General features: G+C 29.4%; 1 protein-coding gene across 1 annotated transcript; it reads right to left on the bottom strand.

Annotated features, from left to right (window-relative positions):
- Nucleotides 1–1,313: 1,313 nt before the first annotated feature.
- On the bottom strand, nucleotides 1,314–24,705 carry LOC142327857 (PI-PLC X domain-containing protein 1). The gene is made up of 6 exons (XM_075371210.1): nucleotides 24,503–24,705; nucleotides 13,493–13,657; nucleotides 11,233–11,449; nucleotides 9,289–9,525; nucleotides 6,137–6,426; nucleotides 1,314–1,973 (listed from the first exon to the last, which is right to left on the bottom strand). The coding sequence occupies exons 1-6, from the start codon at nucleotides 24,585–24,587 to the stop codon at nucleotides 1,603–1,605; spliced, it is 1,365 nt and encodes a 454-aa protein (XP_075227325.1). The 5' UTR covers nucleotides 24,588–24,705; the 3' UTR covers nucleotides 1,314–1,602.
- Between the last annotated feature and the right edge of the window lie 248 nt (nucleotides 24,706–24,953).

The raw sequence follows: 24,953 nt of genomic DNA, 5'->3' as shown, positions 1-24,953 counted from the left end.
AATACTTCAGAGGATGTGAACTCAGACAACCTGCCTTATAGTTCAGAACTCATCTTGAAGACAGCAACATGGCTGACTGTGGTTTCCTCTTGGTCGTGGTCGGAGGTTGAAATTCAAGCCACCCATCCAAGCAGTTCACACGAACGATCATGCGGCGAGTCGTTGTATCAATGACTCGAACACAAAATATATTCCAAGTCCTCTTAGAGACAATTATAATGGAGCCCTCCATTATCTCCTGACGCTCAATATAAAAAACCCAAAAAATTACCCCCTCAATAAATAATTCTTCTCCTAGACAAATCTTTTCTTTTGTAGGAGTTTGTATTTTTAATTGTGAACTATGAGTATATTCTGTAATAATTAGATGCAATATGTGTCATTGATCATTTGTAAAATTTGTTTATTGTAATAGTTAATATTGTTACTGTAACGAAAATAAAATTAGATTAAAACCACCACACAAACATGAGATTTGGTAATGGAAGTTTTGTGTGGTTTATGTATTTTAAAACCCCAAGAACAGTTCTACATATATTAACTGGAACCTATATGTCTTAAAAGAGCAAAGAGAAATGAAAACAAAAATTGTTTAATTAAAGCACAGTAAAAATTTTAAATTATAAACAAAAAATGCAGAACAGCTCTTCTATTTCTAATTAGTTATTATTAAGATGGTTACAAAAATATCTACATAACCATTTTGAGAAATTTATAATTTTTATGTAAAACTAGATGAACTAAAAGTAACTTAATAACTTTTCAGAAATATTCGTAGGATAATAATGGAAACATTTGGTTTAATACTTATGCAACAATAAGAGTACATAATAGTCAAGGAGTTTTTTCTTTTATTTATTATGTAAATTATAAAGGTATACTACATCATAGATTTGTGGTAAATATTACTAAGTAAGTTTCTAAAAAGATTATTTGTAATGAAAATTTCATAAGCCCTTATTTATCTCTAAGCTACTGTGTATATAGTAGTAGCCTATATGTATCATCCAGTTAAAGGACCATTAAATACAAATGTTCTTGTTACACGTAGTTATAACTCAGGAAATCTGAAGTTTATAGAAATAAAAATGTGTATTCTCACCTATGATCTGTATGGTATATGTAAACAATCTTTTTTTCTGATACACTCAGTTGTAAGTTTATGAATATACTAATAAATGAATTTTCAAATTTTTCTGTTAGAAAGAATGAACCTTTCTTCTCAGTGTTATACTAATCTGAAAATCCATAATATTGACAGTATGCAGTACAGGTAAAAAAAAATTATTTAAATAAAAGAATGAAACCATTACTTCCATAACTCAAAATTTTATTTAAACATTATTCTTTTACTTTTAAATAAAAGTGGCTACAAACATATTGAATAATATTTAAAACATACAAAGACGAAATATACAAAGACATTTTGTATTAAAAATAAAATTACATACACACAAAACAAAATTCTATATTTAAAAATTATAGTTAAATCACACAAAATGTATGTGGAAATTATTTAATTAAGTTTGAATTAAAGAAAAAATACAAAATTACCTTTTCAATATATAAATAAATAAACACCAATCTGTTATTTGCAACTAATTAATCATCAGTTAAATAATATCGTTTAATAACATTACCTTTATGAATATTTGCAGCAATAGCAATATTAATTAAATTATTTTCTAGAAAATAATCACTAGTCACAATATTTGCTTTATTCCACCAAAGATTATGACACCATTCTGTTAAATTACGATTAATAGAATGAGCCATTTCTCTTAAACTACCAGTAGGATTAAAAAGAAGATCAAGTGGTGATGGAGTCAACTGTGCCATTGCAGCCCATAAACCAGTATTTGGTTCTTTTAATTTAGGATTGTTCATACACTCATCTAAAAATGCAAAAAGACCAGAGATATTTTGTTGATTACCCCACATCTGTTTTACTGGAGGCCATAACCAACTGTTTTCTGTAAATAAAATTAACAGTTACTTACATCTTAAAATAAAGTTATTTGTAATAGGAAAATAAAATAAATAGATAATCTAATTAATTACCTTTAAAACAATGAAGATGACATTAACACTGGCAGTTACTAAGATTATCATTAAAATTAAACATTTGTTAATTTTAATTTGTGAAAGAACTATTACAAGATTTGGAACTGTTTCTTTCTGTTAATAGTTATGCTGATCTAAAATAATTTTGAAAAACAGTTTCACACAAATAAAAGATATAAATATGAAAAATACATAACGCATCATTAAATATGTTAAACAGATTAATAAACTGCTAAATGAAATTCTAAAGAAGAAGGAACTTATATTACCTCTCAAAACCTTTTGAAAGAATAGGTCCTTTAATTGGAAATTTTTTTTTGTTGTAATTTTCAACAAATATAAATATTTGTCTCTAATTTATTTGTTAAAAATAAATCACCTATGTAAATAACATAGTCAAAATTGTTAAATGATTCACTTTCAAAATATTGAAACTTTTCTTCTATAGTAATACTTTTTTTTCTGTTTAACCTCAAGGTCCACAGTTAAGTATTTTGCTTCAGGGGATGAGATGAATGATTTGTAGTGTGTGTGAAAATGCCATGCCTCACCAGGATTCAAACCTGGGAATTCCGGGTGAAAGGCTGAGATGCTATGTCTCAGCCTGTGGCGCTAGTAGCGCCACGGAGGTAGGCTCTGTAGTATTGTTTGGAGCCAATTAACAACACCTTCTTCAGTGGAATCATTAGTTACACTGGGAACTCATTATTGGTAAGATTACTAAAGAAGTGTTGTAGATTGATTCCAAAGCATCCTATGAAAAAGTTTCAGTGGTGCAAAAATTGCTATTTAATGACAACTAAAAAATTAACAGTGGTTGGTACAGCTGTCATGTAGTTATTGATTTCATTGTGATGTGATGGGAAGGCTTTCTATGAACTGGTTTTTTAAATTTGTCAGTCTATTATCAGTGGGTAATTTTAGAAGAAGTTCGGGGAATATGCTCCCAGTAAGCCCAGTATCCATAGGTGGTATTATGACTTAAAAGCGAGGGATGCATCTATAAGCGAAAGCCAACTGGCTGTCTGCCAGTAAGCAAGGTGACTATAGAGCATGTGAGAGAAAGTTTTGTATGAAGTTCACAGAAATCCATAACTGGAACAGGATATCCCAAGGTTTAATTTTCGAACAAGATGGACATCACCCTGTTCCTGCTTGAATAGTGGTCTGAATAGACATCTGCCAAAGAGATCCACTGGGCGAATATAATTTTATTTATTTTATTATGTTTCAGTATGGAAAATATATTTTTTATTGTGCCTGTCTATTAAAAGTTATACTGGAAATTTACTGACTTATAAAGGAAGTTTTAAGACCTGTAACCTTTCATCTTATACAAATGTAAAAATAAATGAATAAAAATACCCAAATACTTCATTACTTCGATTTTCAGAGTCATTAAATTCATTGAATAGCATGATAAAACATGGTAACACTTTAAAAGAAATCATTCACTTTCAAATTTCCATCGGTTTCTTTTTGAGCTAAATTACACAGCTCCTCTTCAATGGAATTACTGATAGCACTAATGTTTATGAAACCCCACCTTAAAAAGGTTAGGAAATTCCTTCAATATGCAACTGGATCATATATTTGAACTGCATTTATATTTTTTATTTTTATTTTACAGGAATAAATACAAATTTAGTGGGTTTGTAATTTTCAAACTGTTCAAGTGTGTTATTGTGTTATCATAGTTTTTATGTGCTTTGGGGAAAATTTATGTACTGAGATTAATGTTTTTGTGTGTATCCTGTTTCTACAATGAAATTTAGAAAGGCTAAATGAGTGTGATTCCTGCACATGCCTTCTGTGGGTGAATGAACTTCCAACTCTCCATTTGTATACTCTTGTATTACACTGCTTGTCATTGAATGTAATTTTTTTATGATCCTGAGTACTCTAGTTCTGAGATATGCACTCTTTTTATGAGGAATTTTTTTTTTTTTTTTTTTTAGTAAACTAATGTTTGGTGTATACTAGTATAATGAATTTTTCTCATAATTGTTTCTATTTTCTTATTACAGTTGTCATCCCAAGAAAAATTCCCTAAAAAATTTAAAGAATCAGTCCTTACTTTAACATTTTTCATTTCCATTCTATAGCCTTTCATTTTAATATATCTCCTACTATTCTACTGTTTCTAATTGCTTGTAACAATATGATTTTTCCTGAAATTGCTCTAACTGTGAGTCAGAAGATGTTTAACACAACTCAACCATAAGGCTTCAAATTAAAAAGATGGAAATGTTAAAAAATAGATTCTCTTATTGAAAGAATAATGTTATATAAACATTAATGTTAAAGAAATGTCAGTGTCCCATATGCAGGAACCCATAATTGTGGATTTGTTTTATCATCTCATTGATGAAAGATTGCATATTTTGGCAGAACAATACGAAATGAAAAAGAGAACTCTAAAGCACAAAAGGTGTTCAGAGAGTGTCTAAGATACTGATCAGAGGCGGATTTACAATGTCCCGCCTATAGGCTGAACCAAATTGCTGCCTATACTATAATTCTTACAAAACCAAAAATAGGTCATAGAATTTATTCTCAATGAAAATTTTAATCATATTACCAAATGAAATCGAATTCTCAGTGTCACATTCAGTTAATAAAACTGCTAAACTATTGAATCTGCTTTCAAACATACTTGGGGGTAAGTTTGTTTGAATTTGTTTCTAGTATGCAAACGAATGTTCCGAAGAACAAGTTCTTACTGCCATTGATTTGTAAATTCTTAAAACTATATCGATATTAGGAAAAATATCAAGCAGATTCTGATCTACAATCCAGTTGCCTGTATTGTTGATATTTACAAGTTATTTTTTTTGTTTTCTAGTGCCAAATACTCTTTGAGGTGCAAGATCCCTTCAACTAGATCATTTGAAATATTCTGTGAATAAACTTCACCTAATTTTAACTCTTCACTCCTTATTTCTCCAATTTAAAGAGAATGTACAAAATTTTGAACACTCTGTCGTACACACATTTTCTATGGTCCAATTCCAAGATTAATCGATCCACAATTGTAAGGAAACCGTTTATTTTGAAATCATCCTTAGCACTGAACAGAACTTCTTCATCACTGTTGCTTTAATCGAAATGTCATCTTTCTCTTTCTGGTACAACCCCACCCTGTGATGCTTCCGGTTGCCACCCCACCCATTCCTAGATTCCTAGCACTGATGGGTTTAACTCACCTTTTGCCTTCGCTGCAAGTCTCATCCAGATATCTTGAATGTCCTACATTGTTGACTTCTCGCTTGTAGTTTTAGTTCTGCTTAAGTTAAGTTCTGCTTAAGAGAGGTTAGAAATTTGGCAAAGTTGATACTTCGTCTTTAGTGCGATAAAAATTTCCGCTTTTGAAAATTTTCTGCCGTAGGCTATAACCTAGCTAGCCTATTTAGAAATCTTCCATTGATACTGATATAATATTACAATGAAAAGTTTAAAGAGAAATATTAAACAAGCTTAATGCAGAAAAAAAATTCCATAACAGCAGTTCCAGTCTCTGTTAATGACCTCAGCTATATTAATAAAAAGTTCTCATATGAACATTAAAGTTAAATATCATCAGGCACGATAATGAATGGATAACGATTGTTTATTTACATCATGCTACTTGAATTACATAGGATTTCTGAATGTAAAAGTTTTAAAAATACTCTCATCCCCTAGTCCAGAAACATGGGTAAAAAAAATTATGAATAGTACTTTCAGTTCCACAGCTACAGGACCTTTGTCCTGTTTATAGCGTTTTTCGCCATCAAAAAGAAGAAAAAAGAAGCTACAAAACACTCTTGGTTTGTTGCTGAGGCAGTAGTAATTATTTTTACCCATTTGTTATATAAAATTTCTTTGTGGTCCCATCCCCAATGCCCAGCCTTGTTATCCATTATTAATAAATATTGCACTTAACAATAGGAAAATATAGTAGAAAAATTTATGAAACTTTATATAGCTTTCATGTATAAGTAAGAGTTAATTATGAAAACTGCACCTAGTTCAACTTTACCACAAGTATTTTAAATTAAATTAAGTGAACTGGAAAAAATTATACGTGTACCTTTCACTACAGCATCATTTCCATATGATATAATCAATGTTCTATTCTGTTCCCATATTTTATCTAAAGTTGGCCAAGTTCCAGTGTAAGGTAGAGTAAAATTACCAAGTTCTCTTTGTAAAAGATCAACTAATCTATGATGACGATGATGACGGCCAGAAAAACCAACTGGGAAACGATGTAAATCAAGTATTACAATTTCTTTTGGTGCAGATTCAAGAAACAGACGTATATCTTGTAATACTGGAAGCAGAGGACGTACTTTTAACAAATCATGATTAATCCAAAACCTAAAATAAACCAGTTAAACAAATTAACAAATTATAAGTACTAATAAATAAACACATAAATATTTTTAAAAATGTATTTTTTGAATAAAAAATACTGAATTTAAATTCCAGAGTATTTTCAGGAGTTTTATAAATCATTTTATTTTATATTACAGATCTTAAAAAACTGGTTTAAAAACTGTTGGCATTTATAATCTGTTTAAAAAATATAATAAATTAATAACATATAGATTGAATGAGTAATTTTTATATACCAACAGCTAACCACTGTGATTTTACCAGTGTTTTAATTGTCTTTATTTTATTTTTATAAATACCAATTTTTCATAGAACATACTATAGTACATAATAATTATTGACTGGTTAATACTATAGAAATAATACTTGTCAACACTACAAAATAGTAATAATAATAATAATAATTGAACATATACTACTGTCATATAAAAACAAAATATTTATATGTAAGTCATTACAATCTGCTCTGAAAAAGTATTCATACAGCAAAAATTACATTAATTCAGAATGTATTTAGTATAAACCCAAACTAAATTATGAGTAATAAAATTCCCAATTAAGGAATTTATAGAAATTGCATAAAAATTTGTACAGAACAAAATTACAATAAGATGAGACCAATAATATGGATAAAATAAATAGAAATCAGTAGCATTCTTTTAAATCTGGAAATATTTTTTGTTATCTTTGTTAAAAAAAATTCTCCTAAACATTAAAAAAATAAAATAAAAGTACTTGCTGAATTTCATTGAATAAGTTGTAAGTACATCATACATATATGTAAATGAATTATGATAGGGACAGTCCTATTAAATTCATATGTAATTTTTAAAACTATTTAATAATTTCATTATTATTATTAAGTCATGTTCTCATAGCTTATTTATCTTTAATAACAAATAATATATGTTTCAACTTTTTGACTTTTAAGGTAAGATAGGTCAATTTTTATTGAGTTTTATTTCTACTTTTTTGTTATTTAAATCAGTTCTTCCCACTGTTTTAATGAAAATATTTTAAAGAATGAGTTATTATTTATGGACCAGATGCATAATTTTCATGTATTAAAAGGTGTTTAACATTGTACCTGAATGACTTTCTTTTATGAGTTACATTGTTATATTTAGTTTCTCAATAAACAATCCAAATGTCATGAATTGTGAAAAAGTCAATATGAGTAAACATATGCTGATAAAAAAAAATTATTCATTATGGTTATTATTCAATATTAAGAATATTATAAATAAAGAATATAAAACCATAAAGCTGTTCAAAAGGTTTATTTTAGAACTATATATAACAAAGCACCCATAGCAAAGCAACATGAAGCATTTTTCCAAAAAAAAAAAACAAATGTATTTTTCAAATCTACAATATCAGTAAAGAGCTCCTTAGGAAAAAATATACGATTATTTATGTGTGGTGTTGCTTGAAATTATCTAACATGTGTTTTATTTTTTATCTCTTCTTCCACAATTTAGGTCTATGGATGCAGGTCAGGTCATATTAGAGTTAGAAAGATGATCTTGAAGCCAGTTTATCTTAGGTGTATTTCAGTAAGGAGCAACTTGTCTTTGAACCTACGTAGGGATTTTTGAATTCCCTGTTATTGAAAATATATATATATATATATATATATATATATATATATGTGTGTGTGTGTGTGTGTGTGTGTGTAAGGTCTTTATTCTAGGTTACTAAGTCTGGATGTTAATTATGTCTTATCATCTTCTACCTCTCCACTATTGATCTCCTCCATCTTCCATGAAACCCATCACTCTCTCTTGATTACTCAATATATAGTTTCTTCACATTTAATTTGACTACCTTTTAATTGCTTTTCTTATATTTTTTTAGGAGTTTTACACCTTTCTTCCTCTTCACTTTCCAAACTATTTAAAACAGTGTTTCTCATTTTTTTCTCTTCAGTTATTCATATTCAACACCTAATGTTACAGTTTCTCATCCCTGCTCACTACTGATCTAAAAAAATCTGTTTTCTCCCACTAGAACTCTAACCCACTTCTAAGACATTACCCATGTTTCTCTCCCAAGTTACTATAAACACTAAGGTCAACTAATCTTTCATAAAATACAATATGATGCAAATAGGGTTAAAGTATTAAATTAAGACAAAATGAGCAATTCAAATCTTGTTTCAAATGTTTACACTTTTTTTTTAGATTGCAATTTTGGTTTTACCCAAGACATACTTCAGTAATTAGAACTATTTTGCAGCCATCAGTCAGAAAACACCATCCTTGAGTCAGTTCACAGGCAACCCCCACCCTGATACATCAAGAATGGCACTGATTTTTCAGTTCTTAGGATTCTTCTCTATGGAAAACCTTCAGAATTGCACTCACAGTTGATAACAGGAAAGAAAGGACCAAGATTAATGAAAAGGGATAAGTAAAAGGAAGGAAGGCAGGAAAAAAAGAAGGTATTTTATTGTTTGACACAGGTCCATGATATCATACATTGACATGAGCTGAAACCTAATAGTCTTTTATGAAGAGTGTTGAGCAAGAAAGGATAGATTATCAAGTAAGGAAAGAACTAGACAAATAGTGAAATAAGGACTTCTGGAGAAAATTTAATCTGATATAATTATGTACAAGCCTAATTAATTAATATAAATGATATAAGTAATGCCACTTTATTGTAAGCAGATATCTGTAAAAATTGATATTTTCATTACTTGGTGTAGTTGATTAAGTCCCCAATCACTCTGTAATGAAATTCATAGGAGCAGTATTTCCCAAAAAATGTCATTATTCACTTTCATGCAGTCATAAAAATTAGTTATAAACAATAATTAAGTAAAAATAATACGTAACCTACACATCTTCGTGACTAATCTCTTCAGAACCATTGCTTCTCCTTATAGGATATATTCCAACTCTAATATCAATATACCTAATCCCATATACCAATTGACTCCAAATATCTTGATCTTGTGTTAGAAGAAATCTGCCAATTGTGTCTCTCTGACTAAGTGAATCTCCTCTACGATGACATGCTGAATTGTGTGTGCCAGGAATGAAAAGTGAAGTTAGTGATAGCTCTCCCAAAGATAATCTATAAATATTATAAATAGTTTTATTATAATTGTGATCAATTACATTAAAAAAAAATTCTATAACTCTATTTATTAAAATAATCATAAACTCTGACTGTTTGAGATGAAATTACTTTTGGTTAAATAAAACACAATCAAAATAACTAAAAGTAGAAAGTTTTCATATGTTGAAATTTAAGCCAATAAATTTCAATTGCTCAAGTGTTTGTTCAGTACAACACAAAAACGATGTAAGCATTTACAGGAATTCATTAAAAATTAATCTATTTAAACTCTAGTAGTAATTTATATGAAAAAAATATTAAAAAAACTAATACAACTTTGTAGCAAAACATAAAAAAATTTTATTTAGTAACATAGACAAGATATAAGGACATAATCTGGGAACATTTTAAAGATGTCATATAATTTATAAATTATCCTCCAACTTTCAATTTCAATCTTTGGTTTTTGATATTTTTAAATTAAAAGATACTTTTCAAGAAGAAATTTTGGTATTCACTACATTTCAATGTATGATAATCAGCAGACTTGCTCAAAGATGAAAATACATATAACATAACCTTTTTCTTAGTTTTTAAAATTGTTGCCTTGTTTTTCTTCTTCTAAATACTAATTAAAGGTATGTTGCAGGGTACTGAGAATAACGAAGTATATAAAGGAATAAAAAATTATTTATAGAGTATCAAATCATGCTTTATGAATTGATTGATGAAACTGTAATACCTTCAGTAATCTTGAACATTAGAGACATTTTGAAGGTTGAAATTTTTCACATGTTCTCAATTTTTCAAAATATTCATTGAATTTTTGTTAGAGGTCAAGACCATTGTACATTAAATTTCTAATTTGGTAAATTAGCATTTATTAAGATAATTCTTTAAAATTTTTCAACGTAAATCATTAATTCTAAAATAACATTTAAAATATTCTCTTAAAAGAAATAGAAATTTAATACAAAGCACTACTACAAAACCACTAAAAACAATCAGTGAGTTACCAAAACATATTTTTAAACTGAAATCAGTTAGATTCATCCTTTTTTTTTAAAACAAGTATATCAATATAAAAGGATTTTAAAATTTTGATTTTTCCATAACGTTTAACACAGAATAGAATTTCTACAGTCTCATTTGTTTATGTTCAACAAATAGTAAACATCATGAACTTTCTAAAATGGTTATTAAGGCAAAACATACAGCAAAAGGAAGCTTGGAAACAAAGAGATCTCGTACTGAGCTCATTTTGCTAATGAGGAGCACCGTATTAGTTAAGAAAAATTTAAAAAAATTTTTATTTCAACATATTTTTTGTAAGTGTAAAGTTAAAAGTGCTTCTTCCAATTTTTAAATTTGTTAATATTGATAGGGTACAAGAAAAGAGTTTTTAAAAAGAAGAAGAAACTTCTTTCTAGATTGGAATGGTTTTAAAATTTATAATGGATGTTATAATGAACTACAGTAGTAGTAGTAATGAACTGCAGTATTACTCGAAGAGTAATACTGCCTAAGATTTGTAAAACTGCTGGTGGTAGCACTGATAGATCAAACCAGATCTCAAGTGGTTATGATATTAATTCATACATGAATTACTATAAAAAAAGATAATTTATAAACAAAATTAATAAGTAAATAAATATGACTTCTTACATAAAATAAACAATAAAAGAGAATTTTTTTTAGAATTATATAATAAATCATTAAAACCTGTTATCAAACATCCAAGTAGGATGAATCCGAATACACTGAATGTGAACAAGATTATCACCCTGATATGCTCCTATCCATAAAGGTAAACAATGCTCACCAGGTGTACGGCGTGCATCACTATTTTTATCCCAACCAGATGGAAATACTGGTGTTCCTAAACTAATATTACTTTCCAAATAGCCTTCTGGAAATTCTTTTGAAGTGACCTGAAATACTAATAAAACAATTACCTTAATAAACAAAATGATACTTATAGTACTGTTATGAATTACCCTGTAAAAACAGTAATATGAAATTTTTCACACATGTCGCATTTCTTAGTATGCGCGCGTGCACACACACATTAGTTGAAAAATTATAATGAACAACCCAGCACAATAAAAAATATATCTAATACAAATTAATAACTAATACATCTACACTTACATTCAACATTTTTCATTATATTGGAATAAAGAATAAGAATACCATGAGAAAAAAAATAATGCTAATACACATAAACCATCATTTTTACAAAATTATAAAAGTTTTGAGAAAGATTATTCAGAGATACAAACAGAATACATAACATATTAAAAAAGCTCACATAACAGATATAACATCCCAAATGTAAATTAAAAATGTTGACAGAATTTAATACAACATTTGAAAACTAGATACATATTCAGATAGATGCATGCATAAAGAACATACAGAGTGTCCCATATAAAACGCAACCCAACCTTACGTAGGTATTGAAATAATAAAAAGGCATGTGTAAATGTAAATGTAATTTTTATTATTACCATCCATTACCTTAAATTTAGAGTAAATGTTGGAAGTGGCCGCCATCTTCTTGAATACAAGCTTCAATTCTTTTTACAGCGTTTCTTGCAACTTTTTTCAAAGTTTGTGGCTGGATATTTAATACAGCTTGTTCAATATTGACTTTCAATTGTTCAAGTGTTCGTGGTTTGTTGCTGTAGGCTTTTTCTTTGAGGTAACCCCCATAGAAAAAAATCCGCCGCAGTCAAATCTGGAGATCTTGGTGGCCACAACCCTCGACCGATAACACGATTATCAAAGAATTCCTCAACGAAGTCAGAAGTTGAACCTGCGTAGTGCGATGTCGCACCGTCATGTTGTAGCCAGCAGTGTCTGTCTTCCTCTTCCAAGAGTGAAGCGAACTGAAATAAAATATCCTGATATCGTTCTGCAATAATGGTGTACTCGAAAAAAATAGGACCGATTATTTTCTTCCGCGATATCGCGCACCACACGCCCAACTTCTGCGGGTGTAATTGTTTTTTGTGATAAACATGGAGATTTTCAGCACTCTAAATTCTACTGTTTTGGCTGTTTACGTAGCCATCCAAATGAAACCGTGCTTCATCTGTGAAAAATAACGAATCCATAACATTAATTCCCTCACGCAGAAATCGATGGAACCATTGACAATATTGTAGCCGTTTTTCTTTGTCGGGCTCAAGAAGTCGATGAACCGTTTGAATGCGATAAGGTCGTAATTGTAATTGTTTGGTCGCCCGATGAACAGTTGATTTAGACAAATTAATTTCAGCAGACAAACATCTGATCGATTAATTTGGCGAGGCGAGTAATCGGTCTTTGATTTCAGTGACTGTATCTGTATTCAACACTGACGCAGATCTTTTGTGTTCCTTGTTATTAACAGAACCAGTCTCTCTAAAATTTGCAACTAACCTTAATACTGATGTTTTGTTAGGAGCTGGTTTATCTGGGTACTTATGACGAAACAAATCTTGCACTACAACCACTGATTTCGTACTGAAGTACGACTCAACAATGAAAACACCATTTTGTCTCTAGCAATACACTGAACGTTATGATTGCATTGTTGTTACTATCGGTAGTGTTCTACTGCGTCGCCGTGATGTTCAGAAGTTGGACGAGTCCATTTCAGTAACGAGTAGGGAAGTAAGCTTGACTTTTGAAATTTCATGGATGAGTGATTGGTGGGATGCGTATTATATGGGACACTCTGTATAACAAATACTACTTACAAAAATAGAATGAACGTGTGTGTGTGTGAAATATAAGCATGATATCAGTTTGGATATAATCTACTTTTTTTAAGCATATTGCTTTTTTAGGGAGATCTGATTGACAATCACAACCTATAATGAAAATACAGTACCTTTTTGAGACTCCAAGTCAGAAATTTCAATTATAATATTCTGACAAGTTAATTATTTGCTTACGATACACTTTAAAAATACTAAATAATATTTTTTAATACCTGGTTCTGAATCTGTAGGATCAGTTGTGAAAATAGCAACTTTGGTGTATAATTCTGGATCCCAGTGCACTTGCAATTCTCTGTCAACTAGAGTTGATCCATAAATTGGAATGCGATACAAGGATGAGACTGTCAAATATACTGGATCTATGTCTAGACCATGTGCTATGTTTAAAAACAAATAAAAAAAAATTCTCATTGTTATTTCCTTTTTTTATATGAACAATAATAATTAATAATAATAATAAAAAAATGAGAAACTGGTCAACTTCAGGACATGAAAGGTTACAAAACTTCTGGTTGAAAAGATTACACCCTTTGCATCTTAAGATAGCTCAAGCTTACATGAAGATACTGCGAAATAGTCAGACCCCATAGTGGATGACTGTAGGTGTAACTATATGATACCAAAAGGAGCAGGGGAATAGAAGATTCCCTGAGGAACTATTGGCCCATAATATGTCTACCAGTGATGTTATTCACTTCAGTTGTCTCAAAAAGAATATACACATATCTAGACAGGAGCAGGATGCTCCCAGAGGAGCAAGAAGGGTGCCAGAGAGGTTCATATGGATATGAAGAACTGGTCCCTCTAGATATAACAATAAGCAGTGGTGCTAGGGGGAAGAGGAAGAACTTGGTGGTGGTTGGAATGACTACAAGAAAGCCTTCAACAGTGTGCCTCATAATTGGGTCCTGAGAGTTTTGGAGATGTTGAAGATTGATCCAAAGAACATCAGAATATGCCATCAAAATATGAGGTTTGACTATTAATAAACAATCAGGTCGGCACCACCAGAACAAGAATGCTCTTCATACAGGGGGGTATATTCCAAAGTGACTGATTATCACCTCTACTTTTTTGCTTAGCACTAGTACCCCTCATGTATTGTCTGCAGAGTACTCTATTTGGATATAGAATGCAGAAAGACGAGGAACCCATTTCCCATTTATTTTACATGGATTACTTGATGCTACTCGCAAAAAGTTCAAAAGAACTTGATGGGATGAGCCAAATTGTCCAAGAATATAGCAATGAGATTGGAATGGAATGGTATTCTGGCTTGATAAGTTCATGAAGGTCATTCTCAGAAGAGGAACCAGGTTCGAAAAGCTCAGAGAGGATGAAGAGATAAGAATGGCCATAAGACAGCTAGACCATGTAAAGGTATATAAATATCTGTATATGGAAGAGACTAGAATCAAAGACTAGGATGTCAAGCACAAGCACTTTCCTGTTCTTCATGTCTTTAATAGCTTATTGCTATAATGTAGTGAAAATTGGCCTTCCAAACCTAAATAGAAAGAGAATTATGGAAATGTGTTGACAAGGAAAATAGCAAGAGTAGTTTTTCTTTTAAGAAGTAAGACAAGGAGACTGGTAAAAAAGTCATTTTGTTGAACATTTCTAGTTTACTATAATTGATAATTAATAAAGACCACTTACAATAACACCAACTCATAGACTTAATATAAGACTCACTAATTCATGTATTAACTGTTCCAATCCATGGATTCATCATCAGTAATAAAATACTATATCAAGCAACGCATTATAATTGTTACATATACAAGGTGTGTGAGAAAAGTAATGAGATTGGTAACACTGCGAGCGATCTGGCAATGCTGTGTCTACTGGTCAGTGCTAGACTGGTTTGTTCATCCCTTCCACATGCTCAGTACGAGTTTCAACTCCATTCAGCCAACACATTATTTTTGACAGCACCATCAGTGAAGTTGTCTGGTCTCACGCGAATCACTCTTTTCCTGAGCCTTTCAAGAACACCTTTGTAAAACACTTGGTTGACAGTTTGTCCTGGAGGTACAAATTTTTTATGCACGATACCCCTACTGTCAAAAAAGCAAATCAGCATAGTTTCATTTTTTCGGCGTGGAGATGACGGAGTGTGCCACTCTTTGCTTTGCCACTTTGTTTCAGAATCGTACTCAAATATCCAGGATTCATCACCTGTGATCACACGATCGGAGAATTCTTGGTCATTGTCAATCCTCTCAAGAAGATCAACACACACATTCCTTTGATTGTCCTGTTCTGTTGTGAGGTTTTTCAGCACAAATTTCGCACAAACTTTTCATGTCCAAATCATATGTCAAAATTTGATGTAGGATGAAAATTTTTAAATTTAACTGTTCACTCATCATTCTTATTGTTAACCGACGGTCTGATCTCAAGAACCCTCACATGCTCAATGTTTTCGTTAGATTTTGAAGTTGAAGATAAGTGGGTGCTTCATAATGACAACGCCCCGTATCACAAAGCCATTTCCATCACGTAATGTTTTACCTCAAAATGCATTCCTACAGTTTCTCAACCCCCATATTCACCTGATTTGAGTCCTTGTGACTTTTTCCTTTTCCCGAAATTGAAACATGTCTTAAAAGGACATCATTTTGGAACTCTGGGGAACATTTAAAAGACTGTGACCGACCAGTATAAACCCTACTAGTTGACCCTACCAGTTGAAGCCTTCCAGCACTGCTACCAGGAGTGGGAACAATGACTCCGCCGGTGTATTGCTACCCAAGGGAACTACTTTGAAGGGGATAATATTGTTGTTTGAAAAAAATAAAAACTTTGGTAAGTAAAAAGTCAGTCTCATTACTCTTCTCACACACCTCGTAAAATTTGATAGTTTTCATGACCAGTTGGAGATCAGTTATTATTACATTTTGTGATATGACCTTGCTCATGCATTATTTCAATATTACTTCTCTGCTTGATTACAGTGACTACAATATTTTGGTCACTGGGCTCAATTAACAGCCACTCTCTCAAAACTGGTCAACCTAAGCAAACCAGATTAACTGAAAAAAATTAATGTTATAACTTTTGGAATTATAATTGTGAGAAAGATTTAAAAAAAATTATATTAAGAAAAAGATAAACTAACAGAAAAAAATACTTAAAAAATAACCCTTTTCAATCCAAACTTTCATTTCATATGCATGTGTCATTGTTTGACAAGTGTTTGACTATTCTGTTAAAACATTGAATTTTATATAATTTTTCATTTAATATCTTAAATAGTAATAATCAAAGAATATAAAATTTAAGAAAGCTCTGTTTCTCTACTGCTTTAGCCTTTTATAAGTGCTAACTAAGAGAACAGGGATTATGTTTTAATATGCAATAGACAAATTACACAAAATGTGATATAATGAATAAATGATGGTATGAACTGGTTTTTCAACTGAAAGATTCAAAGCCTAACTCTTGTTGGGCTAGTTCATTTTATATGCTATAAAAATTAATTTTTCACCAGATCATAAAAAAATAAATAAAATATAATTATGGTGTCTCAAACATAAATAATGTTCTAAATTTGTCTGAAAATGTTTTTTACTTGACTAATTACAAAGAAACTTGGCTTCATCTTCTGTATTTTTTGCATATTTTTTCTGATAAAACTTTTTCAGCATGTAAACTTGAAGCATTTTTTTCAATTAATAAAACTGAAGCTGCACATACAGATTTGAGATTAATCTCTTAAACTATAAAACATAACTATAAAATACAACTATAGAACTCAACTACAAAATACAAATAGTTATTAATTAAATTTTAAAAATAATACAGATTGTTGTATTTTTTTAAACTCAACTAAACAATAGTAGTGAAAATTTAAAACTGTTTTATTTCCTTATAGATTATAAAAATATTTAGGAAAATTATTCTTCACTTATGAAATGAAGAATTAATTACTAATCAATAATGACAGTATTTATTTTTTGCAATATATTTTATTATTTTACCCATGTTTTGAATATAAAAGAATTGCAATAAGCTTTAAAAACAGAAAGTAAATTACAATACATTACTACTTTTCCAATTATTTCAGTATTGTTTTAAGCATCTCACAGCTATTTTAAGTATCTCTAATCAAAATTGATTATTGCATTCAGATATTTAATAATTTTTTTTTAATGCAATTAAATATCTACAATCTGTTCCCTCAGAACAATGAATAGATGATTCATTAATGAATAGATAAACAATAATGAATGTTAAACAATTAATAAATTACTTATAACTGACTTGAAGGAGAAAAAGCCCAATGGGAATTTGCTCTTCTATATCCCATTTATTCTTTGATTAATGAAAAATTATAATATTCTAAAACAACTGTCAATGAATGAAATTGAAATGAATTATTTGTTGTGTATAAAAAAATTCTATATTTGACTTAGATTTGAATCCACAATCTCTGGATGAAAGGCAGAGACGCCACCACTCCACCATTCAGCAATATTTAGTATAAAATGATTATTATATTTGGAAATACTCTAGAATGGTTAGATTTAATATAAAATTATATTTACTGAACATAATGATTAACAATATAATTCCCTGCTTAACAAATTTATTATAAATTAATTTATTGCTATGTTTTATTATTGAAACAAAAAATCTATTTTATTTAAATGGTTAATTAACTTCCAATTAATTGTCATAAAATAAAAACAGTATTTTATAAGTAATGCTTGAAAAATATTACCTAAAATAGAAATTATTAATATAACATGGATTATTTCCTGTTTTTATTTCATTAAAACTAAACATGATTAAAATATGTATAATATATATTAAAATATATTTTCTAACTATGAATTTAAATAAATACAGAATAATATGGAAGGATGAAAGATGGAAAAAATCAAAAATTAACAAGGAAAAGCTTTCATCTAGAAAAAAATGTTATCCAATTAGATTAAAAACAGGTAATTAGAACATTTGAAACGTATGGTTGAGGATTTAGGATGAAGTACATAATTTTGAAATTAATCCAAAGAACTGGTGAATAGCATTAAAACTGACAAATGTTTGACCGGCTGCACTGACCGGCTGCACTGTTGTTGATGGTGCTTATCTTAAAATGGTTAGGGAAACCTTGCGTTTATTTTAGATAACGTTAGGTGTTTTTGAAGAAAAGCTTAAGATGGACATCTTTAACAACAGACTAACTCCATTAAGTTAGTGGGTCCACTGGTAACTCTATTCATGAAGAAGCTGAAAATATTAGGCCTGAAAAGATATGAGAAATGATTTCTTCTTTTGAAAATGAGCCATTAATAAATTTTAGTGTATTTACAAAAATGTTATCATGTTATCACGTTGATCAATATACTGTTGTTATAAATATAAGTTGTTTATATAAATTAATACCATAACATAAAAGTTTACAGTTTTTAGTGTTGGAAATGAGAGGTCAGAAATTATGTTGTTTTTCACACTTTCAGTTTAATACTTTTAGTGGTCTTAGTTTTAATTTTAAAGTTATTAAATGGCTTGTTTTCAAATTAATGGACTATTTTCTTTCAAGGCTTAGTAGAAGTAATTATTAGCACTTTCTTCAGAAGGATATCTGGTGGCAATGTAGTTATTGGTCCTCATCTTAAAAAAAATTAACGAATCCAATGGCTAAGGGTTAAGGTTAAGTATGTTATCAAAAAACACATTTGAATAGATGATAATAATATATAATACTTAAAGATAGTGCTGATAGATCTAAAAGATGTATATAAAAAATACTCTTCTTTAATTGAATGCTAGCTGTTTAATATATAATGATTTTTAACATTTTATAATGTTATAAAATTTTATCAGTAATTAAATCAGGAAATATGATTCCTGCATCATATTTCATAACAGAAAGTAATGTAATTTGTTTTCCTTTAATTGCCATTTTTCTACTATTCTTGATGAAATTTAAAAAAATATTCTTTTAAAAAAGGGTATAAATTTTTTTTTATAGAAAAATTTTGAAATGATGAAGATACATTTCTACTTAAATACATCATTTTGTATCAACCTAGTAACCTTTCAATAAGCTTGCCTAACCTTACCTTTTAAAGTAGATAAAAATTATTACTTCTTAAATTATTTATAATAATAATTTCATTTAATAAATAATCTAAAAAAAATGCATCAAAAAAATTTGTACACAGTCTGTGAACTTTGAAAAAAATGTCTATGGGTTGAATTTTTCATTGTTCCTATCAAATTATTTAGTTTCAATATTAGAAATTGTACTTGTATCGCAAACTGCATGTTAATCACAGTGAAAGTAATTACAGGCCAAAGTGGTTTGAGGACTAGACTTCTATATGGTAAAATATTAAACAAGTTATTAAAGAATCATTACTATTCAAATGAATCTTAATCACTATAATATTAAAAAAATGATATTCAAGAGCAGATCAAGCATGAAAGGAAATACGAAGTTTGTAAGTAATATGAGATGAATGTATGAATACATTATGCAGCTGATGATGCAAGTAAATTGCAAAAGTGCTCCTGCATATATAAAAATATAAGGTATTGTGGAATAAGATAAGTCATCCTATTTTATTTATTCTGTAATTTGGTTTATCTCATAAAATATATATATATATATATATATATGAGTAATCTTTGACCCCATGGCAATAATTTCTATCATATTCTGTAACAGCTGCCAAAGTAATGAGAGACTGAAACTTTCCAAACATTTCTTCAAATGAAAAAAAGTAAAAAAAAGTTCAGAATTGATAAAGGAAATTTGCGATTAACCCTACTGTTCTATTCAGATCAATATGACCTGAGAGAATTTTTGTCCTTCTGTAATTTCTTTTCCACTGAAGATTTTGCTTTAGGTCATTAGGACTTTATTACTTTTATTTTGAAGCCTTTGGCCAAATGATTGTTTTTATAATTATTTTTTATTATTGCCTATTTTTTAGTTTTATATTACTTTACTTTTCAGGTCAATATAACCCAATGCATAATTTATGTTGTTTTACGTAATAAAAGGGGGTTGGGGATATGTAATTGTGTGTGTACAGTATAATGTCCCTGTTTGCTTGGAAGTTTGACATGATTGAACTTATATGTATTATTACATCATCATCATCATCAATTATGAAACACTGTTCAAATGAAACAAATGATTCATAAAAAAAAGAATCCAAGCATTATCTAACTGAATATGTTTATAAATTTTACACGACTGTTGTAATTATGCAAGTTTCAACATAATGTTTACCACATCTGGACATGTCACTTGCAGATATAACAGGCATGTTACTATAAATGTAGCTGCAAATCATTCAATCTATTTAGTCGATTTCACTGTTTTATGTAGTACAATATGAATGTGGTAAATCAAATAGAACAGGGCAAAATTTAAGAAAACATAGCAGTTTCTGATAGTGAAGAAGTGTCAGAGACTGTAAATCTTGCAAGTGCCGAGAGTTATAGTGATGACTGATGAGGATAGTGATGTCTGATAGGCAAAGAAATTCTATACCAAGCACAAGTATACTTTCTTAAGAAGAAGAGATTCAATGGAAGCCTATGGAGCCTTTACAACAACAGATGGCTAGCTGTCCAAAGCATTATCAAAAATGTACCTGGTGACATGAATAACATACTTGATGAGTTGGTTTCATGGTTTTTTCAATTCTATCAAAAATGAAGAAATAAAATTTACTAAACGAGGTGTCTCGAGTTTATGGAGAAAAATGGAAGAATTTAGACAAATTCTCATTTCAGGCATAATTTGGCATTCTGTTAGTGGTGGGGATTTATAAATCCCATAGGGAATCAACAACAAGCTTATTGGATCCAGATACTGGTCATCCCATATTCTGAGCAACTATGTCCCTTGAAACATTTTGTTCAAAAACTTGAATTTATGTTTTGATAATAAATCAACATTTCAAGAATGAAGGTGTACAGATAAATTAGTTCTTGTGCATGAAGTCTAAAAAAAGTGGGTAGAAGTTTTACGAAAATTAAATTATCCTGATGGAAATGTACAATTAATGAACAATTAACTGGTTTCAAACAATGTATTCCCAGCAAACCTGTAAAGTATGGTGTAACGATATGGACATTATGACGTAGTAGTAATTCTTACCCACTGGAATAGTAGATTTTTACTGGAAAAGAACCAGCTGGCCAACCAGAGAAGAATCAGCGAACAAGAGTTGAGTGGGATTTGATTATTGACGTTGAGATCACAATGTTCCAATAAATAACTTTTTTAAATCTTATAATTTAGGGCAGCTTCTTCTAAGTTGTAAAATAACTAGGCTTGAAACCAAAAGAAAAAATAGGAAAGAATCGCCTGTGCAAATGACAAATAATTATGTTCACAGTTCATCTTTCTTTTTTGCTAATAACACAATAGTAGTAAACCATATTCCAAAAAAAAAAAAAAAAATGCTACCTGTGAATATTTTACATATTGGAGTAGAGATAAGTAAGTACAAGAACTGATGAAACCATGAATCATTTTAGATTATAATGTTACTATAGTTGTAGATATGCTTGACCAACTTGTAGCCATGAATACTTGCAAATGCAAAAGTATTGGCCAGTGATAATAATTTTTTACAACATGGCTGATATATCTGCCAATTCATATGTTCTTTGGACATCAGTCATGCAATTTCCTTTCGGTCATGGTGCATTTAGAAACAGACTGCAGAAATTTGGCCTGGTAGATTCTGGGATGTGTCCTCAATGTGGACAATTGGATGACAACTACCATGTTCTTTATGAGTGCTCAAAGTATGAGTTAATCCACACAGAGACCATCTGTCAGTTTGATCTTATCGGGTTGGCGTTGGATCTCTGTGTAAACTGGAGGAGCCAGGCCAAATGGGCAATAGTGGAGAGTTTTAGTGTGTACTTAGCAAAGGAATGGATTGTTGAGGGAACATAGAGCTCTGCTTGGATTTCTTCTGTATTCCGGTTTTGTTGATGTTTTTTTTTATAAATTATGTTTTTGTTGTTTTTGTTCTTTGTTTTGTTTCAATGTTACTACTGTATTGTTATTGTTCCATGTAATATTTTTATGTTTCATGTTGTGTGTTGAACTCACTTTTACCTTCTACAGGTAGGGTTCAGTTCCATTGTTATTTAGGTTCTTTCAATCTTACTTAAGACTTGGTGAGATGTATTTTGTTTTGAATTCATTAAAAAGTAGTACACCGATGGGAATGTCAGTCGTGGTATTTGCATCGGTGGCATCCTGGCCGAGGCAGACTGGAATATGTCAAAAGCTGAGGTTCGAAGATAATCTCCGGTAAAGCCCATAAGGGCTAGGAATGGAGGGGGTTGCAGAGGGTGTTTTCCCCTACAGGGGTCAGGATGAATATCATCAGTCAATCCAAACTGGAATAACAATTCACTAACCAAAAGAAGATTTTATTTGTAACAATTTGGAAAATCATTTATTATACCATATACAAAATCAAGAAAATACAAGCCTAGAATATTGAATTTGCTAAATATTATGAAAGTAACACAAGGACAGGATAAAATGTTGCCTCTCCCAGGAATTTCTGATGGGGAATTACAGGGATAAAACCCACACTGTGCAATTTTTGTCCTATAAAAAATGACAATAAAATGAACATTATTTTTTTGTAAATATAGCAAACATTTATGCTAGCAACACATCACTTACTATTGTCTTAACTGTAAATAAAAATACTTTTGTAAGTTCACCTTATATTTACATACTTTCAAATAAAATTTTAAGACTAATTTCAAGTGTAATTTTTATACTGTAGCCAATTTTTCATTTAATTAATGTTTTCATTCATTATATTTAGAGTTTTAATTTTATTTGTTAACAATCATTTGATGTCTATTCTCTATAAAACTTTAGGCTTCATATTTTAAAATAGTAATTTTGGATTTTAATCAATTTATTATTCATTTCATAGGTTGCTCTGATCAAGGTTTTACAATGGTTTTCCTTGACCTTTCCAGGCAAATGCTGGGGCAGTTCCTTTTTCATATTCAAAGAATAGTATATCTATTCAATCTTAAAGTATTATTATGTACTGATCAAAATAAAAGATTTATTTATACTTTTAAATTACTACTGCCAACCATTATGGACAAATTGTAGACACATTTCAATAATCTACTTATTTAATCTGGTTTGGCTTATTTAATTTTTTTAAATAAAAATTTTTACTTCATATCACAAGAAAGTAATTCATGATTATTTATTTTCTTCAGAAACCATGAAACACTCAAAATATTATAATGGTGATGATACTATAAAGAATTTTGTGTTTAAAAAATATTAAATATTCAAACTCAGAACATTCTGATTGGAAGGTTCTTCCAAATAAAAAAAAAAAAAAAATATATATATACTGAACAAAGATATATTACTATTCTGATATAGGGTTTGCCCAATTATTACAAATTAGAATATTAAACATTTTGATTTTAATCCTAATTTTAGAAATTACATTTCTTATCAGACAGTATGCCTAGTTACAGTTTTGTAATATTAATCATGCCAGTTTCAAATTTAAACAGTGCTATTAATTGAACTTCAGTAACCATAGAAAATCTTAAACATGATATTCAAATCCTTACAAAAATAACTACCAAGAATAATGTTTTTGTTAAGAATTTGACCTGAGTTTTGCAGGATCATGAGTTTTTATTGTTAACAGATGATTGGTAATGATGAATTTATTGTTTATTAATTATAAAATTTATGGTGTATTTAGAGCTAATATAATTACATTTTGTTCAAAGTATTTTTGGTAAAAAAATTAATACAAATAAATGATCAACACATTCTTTTAATTAAGTTTTTCTTTTACACTTTTAATTAAAAAAATAATAATGGTATAAATGAAAATTATTTTCTTTTAAGGATTAATTTTAAATAACAGCATATTAATAAAATAAAATATATTAAGTTACGTGAACTTTAAAAAAAATCGATTATTTTGTAAAAAAAAATGTTTGAAATATAAAAAAATATTGTTGTAATTAACCCATAATAAAAATAAATAATTAAATATAATATTTTATTTCTAGGATACAATTTCTAAATTATTTATTAATAAAAATACAAGATTACTACAAATAAATATATATATATATATATATATATATATATATATATATACACACACACTTTTTTCATATTAAATTAATAACAATGATAAATCTTGTGTAATACTGACCATTAGAAAAGATTATAAAATAAACAGTAACAGTAAACGTTTTAATTTTGTTGCAAGTATTCTGTTCATAGCGGTTTATTGTCATACTGAGCAATATTGAAATATTGTATTATGACGTTTAAGACCGAATCTAAAGATGTGTACTCATTCCTTTCCTGTATACACACTGCCCTCACTGAACAAATCCATACCACGATGTATTACTGCATTAGAGTCGGCTGTGTAGTAGCCAATCAGCGGTAATTGGCTAAATACCTTATTTCCTGGTCCATGAACAATGTGTGGGATATATCCGATACATTACAATGACTGTCATGTAGGTTACAGACTATCTGGAAAATGTAAACATGATAATCTTTCTTGTAAATTATACTAAATTATAAAATAATAGCATCAAAGATATCAACTAGTTCTTTTAGAAGTCCATTGCAGGAACGGTTAAGGGAGAATA

The sequence above is a fragment of the Lycorma delicatula genome, chromosome 7, assembly GCF_047948215.1.
Source record: "Lycorma delicatula isolate Av1 chromosome 7, ASM4794821v1, whole genome shotgun sequence".
NCBI classification, from domain to species: domain Eukaryota; kingdom Metazoa; phylum Arthropoda; class Insecta; order Hemiptera; family Fulgoridae; genus Lycorma; species Lycorma delicatula.
Note: the sequence above shows the minus strand (reverse complement) of the source record. Positions and strands in the feature narration are given on the sequence as shown.